The sequence below is a fragment of the Sinocyclocheilus rhinocerous genome, unplaced genomic scaffold (assembly GCF_001515625.1).
Source record: "Sinocyclocheilus rhinocerous isolate Xijiao unplaced genomic scaffold, SAMN03320098_v1.1 scaffold61, whole genome shotgun sequence".
Lineage (NCBI taxonomy): Eukaryota > Metazoa > Chordata > Actinopteri > Cypriniformes > Cyprinidae > Sinocyclocheilus > Sinocyclocheilus rhinocerous.
The window spans coordinates 2096375-2107809 of record NW_015640445.1 but is presented as its reverse complement, the minus strand read 5'-3'; the positions used below and the strand labels follow the sequence as shown (position 1 = coordinate 2107809).

Here is an 11435-nt window from a genome sequence, read left to right as displayed (position 1 = left end):
CTCTATGGGATTGAGATCCGGGGAGTTGCCTGGCCACGGATCCAAAATTTCAATGTAATTTTTCAATGTAACAATCGGTTTTCCAGATGTCCCAAACAGTCGGAAGGGAGCTTCATCAGAGAAAATAACTTGAAAGATCATAAAAAAATAAAAGTCTGTCAGTCTGTTCTTGATGTTTTTGGGGGTAACCATTGCTAACAAGAACACAATGATTGGAAGAGCTTCTTCCCTCCATCAATCTAATTAGTATGATAGTGATCAACCTGACTAGTACTCATTCACACTTTCACATGTGCTGCTGATATGATTAGTCAATTAATGTTAGCTGGTCATTTTGTGTCAGGATCAAAAAACAGTGACATTTGTTTTTTTTGTGAAAAGTTCACTTTTTGGCCAATAAAGCTTTTAGCAATTATTTAAAATTAATCTGATCACTCTACACAATAATCTAGAAACAATGTGAATGAACACCACAACAGCTTAAGCAGCAAACTTTGCAAAACACAAAATTTATGTCACTGCCAAAACTTTTGGCCATGACTGTGTGTGTGTGTGTGTAGGCCTATATTAGTGCTGTCAAACGATTAATCGCATCCAAAATAAAAGTTTTTGTTTGCATAAAATATATGTGTGTACTGTGTAGCCTATTTATTATGTGTAGCTATATATAAATGCACACACATGCATGTATATATTTCAGGAAAATATGTTATGTTTATATATTAAATATATTTATTTATAATATAAATTACATGAATATAAATATAGACAAAGAACAAAGAACAAAAGATGCACGAACTCAGATATTTTGTGATTCATTGGCATGTCGCTTTCATTCGTAAGTGTGCCTCCGAATCACTAGAAGGCGGTGCAGAGCATCTTAACACGCTACGAACAAAAGAATGACTTCCTCTTCCGCCTGATTTTCAACATGCTGATGAAATAGATAGCAGAGAAACCGCTGTTCAGTTTGCCTTCTTATTTTGTATCTTTGCACTTGGATTCTCATCATCAAATAAAGGACATTAAGTAAACTCCAGTAACGTTACACATTTCTTCTAACGTTATATATCGGTAAGTTAAGTGAAAGAGAGTTTAGTTGCAATGGCAGAAAGTGGTGTGGTTTGTGTTGAATTGTTGAACTGTATCCTTTACTCTATTTGTTTATCAATTATAGTTTATAGTTTACCGTATGTTTGATGGACAGCTTTTGTGTCTCAATTCTTAACACTTTGCAGACGTTTTGTATAAAAATAACTGTTTAACGTTACCTGAGCGACAAGCCTTTCTTTGGCTGTCTCAAAGCCTATTGAGCGTTCTACACAGACAGCATTAGACTCACATTAGACTGTTTCCCTCAGCCAGGATCAAGATGCCAGGACTCAGCTGTAGATTCTACCAGCACAGGTTTCCAGAGGTGGAAGATGTGGTGATGGTCAATGTCAGATCGATAGCAGAGATGGGCGCCTATGTGAGTCTGCTGGAGTACAACAACATCGAGGGGATGATCCTGCTAAGCGAGCTCTCCAGACGACGAATCCGATCCATCAACAAACTCATCCGGATCGGACGCAACGAATGTGTGGTGGTGATTCGTGTGGATAAAGAGAAAGGCAGGGCTGTGTTTGAAACTTGTTTCTTTTTTTTCTTTTTTTCTCGATTCGTTCCTCCTTTTAACCTGTGATATCCATATTTCCACAGGCTACATTGATTTATCCAAAAGAAGAGTATCACCTGAAGAGGCCGTTAAATGCGAAGACAAGTTCACAAAATCGAAAACGGTGAGTATGACTTGTCTGTTTAATGGTGAATACACTTTGACCAGAGCTGATCACATCTCAAAATCCATACATTTCAGCTTGAGTTGTCAAAAATTATTATGTAAGCGTAAGTAGCTAAACTTTTAATATTTGACAGCTGTGTTATGACAGAAATGTTTAACGACTGATGCTAATGCCATTTTCAGCATATTAGGCATAAGTTTAAGAATGTGTGTGTGCATATTGTGAATGAATTTAATGAACTTGGTTACACCTTCCTGATAATCTTTTTGTAAATTATCATCAGACCTACACTAGAACATGGTAAAACGTGTGTCTGTTAATATTATTGAATGGATCTGAGCTAATATAAACTAACAATGAACAGTTGTATTTTTTCTTAACTAATGTTAAGAAAGATTACTGTAACAGATGTATTGCTCATTGCTAGTTTATGCTTTTGCTAATGTTAAGTAATGAGACCTTATTGAAAGGCATTACTACATTTTGTCATTCTAAACCCAAATGCCATTTTTCATGACTATGTTTTTGCCTTTTTTCACTGACAGAGATGAGAATGAAGTCTGACACTGTTTTAAAGCCATTGTTATCCTATCTTTGCCCTCCAGTCAATCCCACTTAGCAAGCTGAATTCAGCCTCTCTATTTCTAAAACCTATGGTCTCATAGATGTTGTTTGTGTGTGTGTGTGTATATATATATATGTGTATATTGTTATAGGTTTACAGCATTTTGAGGCATGTAGCTGAAGTCCTAGAGTACACCAAAGATGAGCAGCTAGAGAGTCTGTACCAGCGAACCGCCTGGGTGTTCGATGAGAAGTACAAGCGGCCTGGATACGGTGCCTATGACATCTTTAAGCAGGTTGTGTCGTAAGTATGCATTCATCAATCAAGTATTGACTAGGGATATGCCGGTTATTATTATTATTATTATTATTATTATTATTTCTGCAGTTAGCGCCATCTGCTGTCAGAGAGTGAAAGTGCGCTTTCATCCAGAGCGTCTCTCACATGTTCCGCCATGTGCTTCATGTCCGCTTGTTTACATCAGAGTGCACACTCATCTTTCAGGCAGCATACAGCGGTGTTGTGCATTTTGACCAGTTGATGGGAAAAGTATTCTTAAAATGCATTCAAAATTCTGAATAATTTGTTATATATAATTATTCACGGTATTTAGAAGTGGCCACGATAACAATATCGTGCATATTCATTACCGTGATATATCGCATTACCGAATACCGGCACAAGTCTAGTATTGACTATGAAATGACTTGTCACTAAAATGACTAAAATGTTTTTTTATCACAATTGCGTAAATTGCATTCTGGGCAGAGACACGTCCATTTTAGATGGTCTGGATTTGACGGAGGAGGAAAGGGCCGTTCTGATTGATAACATCAACAGACGACTCACTCCACAGGCTGTTAAAATAAGAGCGGACATTGAGGTGGCCTGCTATGGCTATGAGGGCATCGATGCAGTGAAAGATGCTTTGAGGGCTGGACTGAAGTGTTCGACAGAGTGTATGCCAATCAAGGTAAGTACCCCATTTTTTTTGTTCTGGTTATATACATTTACTCAAAAATGCATTAAAAAAGCAGTTCATACACCCAGTAACTTGAATACACTTTATGATGATTGTGTTTTTTAATTATTATTATTTCTTAATTAAAAAGCCTTATTAAAAGAATCAAATTCTTGAAAAGAAAACCGTAAGTGGCATAAAATTTATTAAAAATGTGAGGCATTTAAAAAAAATATTGTTAGTAATTGAAAATGTTTGTCAGTCATGTGGTCAAGGTTAAAAAGACTTCAAATAAATAAATAAACAAATTAAATAATTTGACAACTTTTAAAATGCAAGGTTCGTTCAAGTTGTAAAATGTCATGTTGTGCAACTCCCCAAAAATGTAATGATATATTTATAAAAGAATTGTACAATTTAAATTAATTAAAAAATGTCAAATAATTAAAAGTAATAAAAATTATTGAAATTTAATTCAACTTTATTAACTTTAATTAATTTCAATTCATACTATATAAAATATTAGGGAATCTGTTTTATTACAATTTTACAATATATATATATATATATATATATATATATATTATTTTTAAATAAAAAAAATGAACCTTTAAAGATTAAGAACCTTAAAAGTATATTTAAAAACATTTAAAATAAAAACATTAAGATGTGCATGCTTGCTTGTCTTTAAGATGTAAGGAAGAATGTACTTTTTACTTGTTACACCACACAACATTTTTAGAATTATTAAATATAAACTTGTTGTTGTGTGAAAATGGTTCTCGAAAACTTTTTCTTAAAACAGATGAAACCATCTAGTAGGCACTCCTAGTGATCCAGATTTGCTCACTATTTCATTGCTTTTGTTGCAGATCAACTTGATTGCCCCTCCGCGCTATGTTATGACCACAACCACGCTAGAGCGCACAGAGGGCCTTTCTGTGCTCAATCAGGCCATGGCTGTCATTAAAGAGAAGATCGAAGAGAAGAGAGGCGTCTTCAACATTCAGATGGAGGTGAGAAATTATCATTATTTCCCATTTTTCTGGCATGGAGACATTGCTAACTGAAATTTCAGTTATGTATGCTGCTATAAATCTTGTTGTATTGAATAACATTGACCTTGTTTCGATATCCCTGCAGCCAAAAGTGGTAACGGACACAGATGAGACAGAACTGGCTCGGCAGTTAGAGCGGCTGGAGAGAGAGAATGCAGAGGTGGATGGAGACGATGATGCAGAGGAGATGGAGGCCAAGACCGATGACTAGCTTAAAGAAACACAATAAACCAGCATTGCTATAATCGTTCAGGAGTCTTGAGAGTTACAGTCAATTGTTTATCATACCACACAGACTGAAAAGCATTGCTTAAATAGTATTAAGCAGATTATGGGTGAATTGTGGCAGGCAGTAAAAGTAGATCGTACATTCGAGGACGTTTGCTTATAAGATGAGTTGTGGGAGAAATGTCTTCCATGAACACTAGAGTTTGGCTTGGAGTATTAAAAATACAGATACCATTTCAACAGTGTGGTTGTTTTAAGTGACCTTCTGTCTCCAGCCTTATTCAAGAAAGATGCAGTTTGTGGTGAAACGACTTTTCTTTATCAGAGTTTACTTCTCTTTATCAAAGTCCTCTGTGGATGCATAACTAATAAAAATGAGCATTTTTCCCAAAGCATTTGTCATGTAATTTTTGTATTATTATTATTATATATTTTTTTGCTGTCTGTTTTGGTTAAGATGTTAGATATGTTATGGAATCCTTCACTAAATTAATAGTATTTGAGCAGATACACTACAGTTCAAAATTTTGGGGTCAGTGATGTATTACATTTATCAGAAGTGACAGCAATGACATTTATAATATTGCAAAAAAATTATATTTCAAATAAATGACTTTTATATTCTTTATATAGTATATTATGTTCTAAGAGTCCTGAAAAATTCAGCTTTGCCATCACAAGTATAAATTAGATTTTAAAATATTGTCTCCTTGGAATTATAAGGTTCTATCTGACATTTTTCTCAAAATTGAGTTATTCACATATTCTTATTCTGTGACCACGAATTTACATTGTGATTTATTTATTCATTTATTTTATGTTGTGTACATTTTGGGAATTTTTATTAAAAAATAAAACCTACAAAGTATATGGAATGCAAAAAACTGAAGCTAGTCCTAATAATAATTTCTTCTATAGCATTGTTACAACCAGATCACACTCATATTTCCTCTTCTTGACGTGTTTTACAATGTTGTTGTTAAATGTATGTTACACAAGAACGACTAGTTTGCATTAGCCGTTAACTATCATACCGGTTTATTCACTGGTTAATGTTCCACTGCAGAGCAAAGTGGCATGTTTCAACAACAGCAACAACAAAAATCAGTGGAAACAGCTTTTTAATGTAGCGATAGCCTCCACCCGTGAAAATGAGGGGTTTTACATCAAATATCACAAAAAAAAGTGCCGTTCTAGTCTCAATGTGTAATTCAGTCTCCCATAGAAAGATGGCGCTGTTTTTGCTGAGCATTTGTAGGGCAATATGTTTATGGATACATACAGCTGGTTTAATGCATTTGCAATAATTTCCACTCAGAAGTCCTAATGTCCACACGTACATTGTATTAGTGCAAGTGTGCACACTGCACAGGTTTGTCTGGCTAAATGAGACACTGGACCCTGAGAGCAGCCTGTTTTGTGTTCACATGAGAGTACTTATGGCAGGAAGCCTGGAACCTGCACATCCAATCACTCAGCTACTGTTCAGAGCGCTAAGATAAAGGTGTTTTATGATTCTTTAAGTGTAGCCATTCATTCAGCTTGCCTGTTTCCATACAGGTGTGTTGTATATTTCCGTGTGCTATATGTGTGCTTTTTCTTTAAAGAACTTTTGAAAGCATCTTAATTCATCATTTTCATTTCACATTTAATCTAGAATTTTGTATTGCATTTTGTTTGTATAAGGGGATCTAAAGGTTTTAAGATAATGAAAAACATTAATTCAGTCAAATGTGTCTAATCTTTGATTGGTACTGTATATTTTCATTAGACTCTTTTTAGGGTAGTACATTAGGAAACTGAAGTTGAAAGAAATGAACAGGACTGCTAATTGATAAGATGGTTTTAGGTGCGAGTTCTCTCATATTATCTCATATTTTCATCTGGCCTAATGACTAAATTTACTATGCCATTGCAGAACTCTGAACTCTCACGTCTGCATTTCTATCTCTGGAAGTGGTATTATGTTATATGGTTGAAGAAGTCCAGGTAAGAAACCATGGGAGAACTTTGACTTAGTTATTATAAGTTATTATAAGTAACAGCATCATTATATTAACTACACCGTTAATCAAAAGTGGCATTTATAATGTTACAGAAGATTTATATTTTAAATAAAGCTGTTTCTATTCATTGAAGAATCATGAAAAAAAAAGTATCCTGGTTTCCACAAAAATATTAAGCAGTACAACTGTTTTCAATGTTGATAATAATATGAAATGTTAATGATTTCTGAAGGATCATGTGACACTGAAAACTGGAGTAATTATGCTAAAATTCAGCTTTTCATCACAAAAATTAATTGCATCCTAAAATATATTTAAAATAGCAAACATTTCCTTTAAATTGTAATAATATTTCACAGCATTACTGTTTTTACTGTATTTTTTTAATCAAATAAATGCAGTCTTGTTGTGAGGACACTTTTTTCAAAATCGTGAAATAAACCCCAAACTTTGAATGGTGGTGTATATTTCTATGAGTTTTATGAGAACCTTTCACCTTTAATTATCGTATATTTTTGTATCTGCTTTGTGCTAAGCTCTGACGAAAACCTAAAAGTGAAACTTTACACTCACATCCTATTCGTTCACATTTTCATTTTTAGAGAATGTGAAAAGAATGAAAACGTGGCTATTTAGTGAAATCTGTTTGAAATAAACTTGAGAGATTGTTCCGAACTCCTAATTTTGAAACTCTACATGCGTCGCACCTGTTCATTTAATTGTAAGAAATCAATCTCTTGTTGCAAAATCGAGTTGGCTCCCCATCACTGCACACTCAGTCAGGTTAACATGATTAACTGCTAATGAGGGGTTATTTCTGTCACTGCTGAGTCAAAGGCTGCGTAAAGTGAGGGAGCGAGAGAGCACCTGTAATTAAGAGCCATTTGCTTATCGTCTTGGAAAAATAATCCCTTCATTATCACTTTTAATATTAATTAGCCATCAGTTTTCCTCCATTTTATAAGATTACGCACTTCTCAGGCTAAAACATTGTTTTGGGTAATCTCGTATTTTTAATGTGGATTCTGCCTCATGTTACAGAGTTCATATTGATTTTACTAATTTTTTTAAGGAATTATCTTCTTTTGAGATGGCTTTGGAAAACATAAAGCATAAATATGACACAAAGTAATGTTTCCTATTCATGGGATGTTTGCATTTCACAAGTCTACCAAGTGAGGGAACCAAAGTATCAGTAACCATAATATTTCCTATATTCATATTTTTCAAATATCCCATATTCATACTGTTGGAGCCTCTCAAAACAATAAAAATACTGTATACACACATGTAACTTTTAAGCAAATAAATAATACCAAATTAGCCAGATCTACACTGCACAAATTAATACATTTGCTGAGAAAATAGATGTTCTTGACATGTCAGAAAGCCTCAAGCAGTCTCAGAAGGGTTTTGGCTTCAAAATAAGCTCTTGATATGAAGCAAGTTTGCCATCCGTGTGTTTGACTATCATACTGTATGGAAAAAAAAAAAAAAAAAGCAAAGAAAGTTTTCGTTCTTCCCTGTCAGATGATTTGTAAAAGGACTACATCTTGTTATATTTCAGTTCTTTATTTAAATTAATATTTTATAGTAATAATTTTATACTTTAAATCTTAATATTTGACATTATAGATAAAAAACTAAATTACATTTGAAGGCATAATAAATATTACCATTACATTTCTGCCATGTTGCCAGAGCAAGCAGTTAATTTCCACTTGTTTGCCTTATATTTACCATGATGTCTGTGTTGAAAGTTTGTCAAGTTTGTCACAAGAGCCTAATCTGTTTAATCTACTGTATAATATTGTCTTCAATCTAATGTATAATTTTGTAAAATCATCTGATATATCATGACTATGAATAAGAAGGTAGTTCAAAGAAGAACTTTACTTTACTTTACTTTACTTTACTTTAAGTAAATACCGAAAGACACAGTATTTGGTAGATTGTATTAATTTCTGCAGTTGCCCTTTGTTGTGGAAAAAAAATAATTCTCTAGTAAAATAGTGGTGAAGTAATGAAAAAGTCTCTTTTTAAGAAGAATTGGAAAAAAGTGAAAAAAAGTTTTTAAAAAAGTAAAACTTAAAAACAGTCAGTTTATTATGAAAAATTCACAAAAATACTATTTTAAAATTTTACATTAAATATATTTTCGAAAACATGTTTTACTTTAAAATTGCAAGAAAATCAAACCCGTAAAGCCTAAAAAAGTTGTGTTCCAAATTTGAGGTTGATATTTCCAAAAATTAGCTTTCAGTAAGATTTTGTTTGGGTGCAGTACCAAACGTTTCCACTAGATGAAATTCATTTGTCATTCGTTTCCAATATGGTCATTTTTTTCCCAGGACTGTTTAACCTTTTTAGTTACTCAGTGTGTGTGTGTGTCTGTGTGTGTGTGTGTGTGTTCACATAGCAAGTGCCAAAACCTTTACCACGTTTCATACTGTTCTAAAGAATTTTTAAAAAAAAATTCTAAAAAAACAAATTGCAAAATTATTAAAAAGAGGGTAACAAGAACCTTTGTAGATTCACGTTCCCCCGTAGTACAAACATAACATTTGGCTGCTTAACAGAACCACTTTTATAAATGCATTGAACACGACCAATATGTCCAGCAAGGCCTCTTTGACACCTTCATTCATACCTGTGTGAAGCATAGATCGCTGTGGGTTTGTCTATGATTGGTTTGATTGGATAAGGGCATGTTGCAGCTGGGTTGTCTCCACAGGGGAGTAAGGTTAATTAGGAGAAGATGATGAGATTGCTTATGGATTGAGGTCAATGTAGATGCATTCAGGCCTACAGATGACACAACACATTCCCCCTGACCTGCCCCGTTGGTCTTTAGCTTACGCAAGCAAACGTGCTGCCCGCGCTAATGCTGTTGGCCCGATTCAGCGGCACTAAACCGCAATCCAGGTTTGAGTCCTTGTGCTCATGTTGCTTATAGTCGAGCGTTCCAAATGTAGCTTTCACTCACTTGTTTGTACAAAGCTGCCAACACATCAAGCCCTCTTGTATGTTATCTACAACAGCTGCAGCTAGATTATATTCATTATGAAGAGGAACTGTCACGTCTGTCAATAGTAAAGGTCCGCTTCCAGGACCCCGGCACTCATGCGCTGCTGATGCCTGGAGTGTTTCACCTGAGTTTATGAGCTTTCTCAGCTGCGCTCATGACATTTCTATTGGACTCGTAGGTGTTTCGGGTTAGAAATGTTTCAGGCGTATCCATATAAATCAATGGACACACCCTGGGACTAGAGCGTAGGTGAGGAATTTATTGCACATGCTATAGTGCTGGATCTTTTCTAAGAAGAAATATAATCGGTGTGAGCTCATCTTTATCTTTGAGCCTTCACACTTGTGAACTGAGCCTCCGCTAAGCCCCGCCTTCACATCATTCTGACCAATCCAATGGCTATTGCCGTTCTGCCATTTTCGAGCTTTCTCTGCGAAAAAACAAAAAAACATCTAAACTAGCTCTTAGCTAGTTTGTTCATTGGTTTTCTTTCACTTAGCCAAGCTGAAAGACCAGCTAAGACCAGTTCAAGCTTGGCTTAAGCAGGTTCTATTAATAGAGGATTTGCTCTTTTTTTCATAGTTTTGAACACAATTTTTTGGAATTATCCCCAAAAAATATGTCATCAATGTTGATAGGTCATTTAGAGAAAATATAAGTTATATTTCTTTTCCTTTGCTCTTTAAACAAGTCTTGAGAAGTTAATGTTTTAAACTACATTATGTGTTGCCTTTCATGCCTAAATGAACATGTAGAACATTATCTCATACATTTGCTCCAAAGTCAATTAATGTTACCTATTTAATTCTATATTATGATTCAGGTCATCGTAGTGGGATTGTAACTAAAGTGTTCGCAGTACCATAGTCCTACTTTTTTTTTTTCAAAATCCATTTCAAATGAATGTATACATCATTTACAATACAGAAAATAACATCTGTCGATACTTCCGTTTTATTGTAACTTCAACAATTTCTTCAAAGAAAAGCAGCAGATAAAAATGCTTTGCAAAACCACAAATCACTCAAGTCAGTGTTGCCAAGTCTGTGGTTTTACCATGGAATTGGGCTTCTCTTATGCTGTTGCCGCGGGTTGTTTTTTAGTCCACCGGTTAATACCATCCCCCCGGAACACAATTTTGTTGGGGACCCGCGACAGAGGAAAAAACACAAACATTGGGCAAGTTCTGAGTAGAGCTGGTTTTGTTTTCACAGACCTGGCAACCCTGACTCCAGCCATTGTAAGGATAATATTCAATTCATTTTAATCACTTTATGAATATGTTTCATAACGGCTGTTAATGAAAACCTCCACTTCCCATTCCAATGGGATGTTCTGTAAAGCAAATCTGCATTAAAGGGATAGTTCACCCAAAAATGAAAATTTTATGTCTATCTGCTTACCCCCAGGGCATCCAAGATGTAGGTGACTTTGTTTCTTCAGTAGAACACAAATTCACTCTATCTACAATCTCAATTAGGAGTATCAATGGTCCATTTGAGAGATAGGTGACGGTAATGCACTTATAAGTCTGCAATCCGCCCTAAAGCAAGAAGAAGAAGAAGAAGACGCCTCACACTCCTGCTGTTGAGAACGCGCTCAGGAGGACGCACGCAGCTCAGGACAGTTCGAACAGTTCGGACATTGCGTGAATCAGAGGTAAAAAACGATATAAATACTGTTCAGTTTCTTGCACAGACCGATCGTTTTGTGTCTTTACACATCAATGTATCGTCACGAGCCGCAGGGTTTAATTTGGTTTTGTTTGTGTATGTTTTTTTGACTCTCAAAGCCGTGATTCCCAT

The 11435-nt window shown here is 34.9% G+C and overlaps 1 protein-coding gene and 1 long non-coding RNA gene across 3 annotated transcripts in view; one reads left to right on the top strand and one right to left on the bottom strand.

Annotated features, from left to right (window-relative positions):
• Nucleotides 1-899: 899 nt before the first annotated feature.
• LOC107752763 (eukaryotic translation initiation factor 2 subunit 1-like) lies at nucleotides 900-4986 on the top strand. 2 transcript variants are annotated; one of them, XM_016568815.1, is made up of 7 exons: nucleotides 900-1074; nucleotides 1306-1613; nucleotides 1702-1781; nucleotides 2501-2652; nucleotides 3118-3322; nucleotides 4183-4326; nucleotides 4454-4986. In XM_016568815.1, exons 2-7 carry the CDS (start codon nucleotides 1373-1375, stop codon nucleotides 4577-4579), a joined length of 948 nt encoding a protein of 315 aa, XP_016424301.1. In that variant the 5' UTR covers nucleotides 900-1074; nucleotides 1306-1372; the 3' UTR covers nucleotides 4580-4986. The 2 variants fall into 2 exon arrangements, with proteins under 2 accessions (XP_016424301.1, XP_016424300.1); XM_016568814.1 differs by having other exon boundaries at nucleotides 901-1074; nucleotides 1362-1613.
• The window catches only part of LOC107752764 (uncharacterized), a 12075-nt gene continuing 4565 nt past the window's right edge, over nucleotides 3926-11435 (bottom strand). Inside the window, exon 3 of the long non-coding RNA XR_001641384.1 lies at nucleotides 3926-3935. This is a non-coding gene — a long non-coding RNA (uncharacterized LOC107752764). The remainder of the gene's footprint in view (nucleotides 3936-11435) is intronic.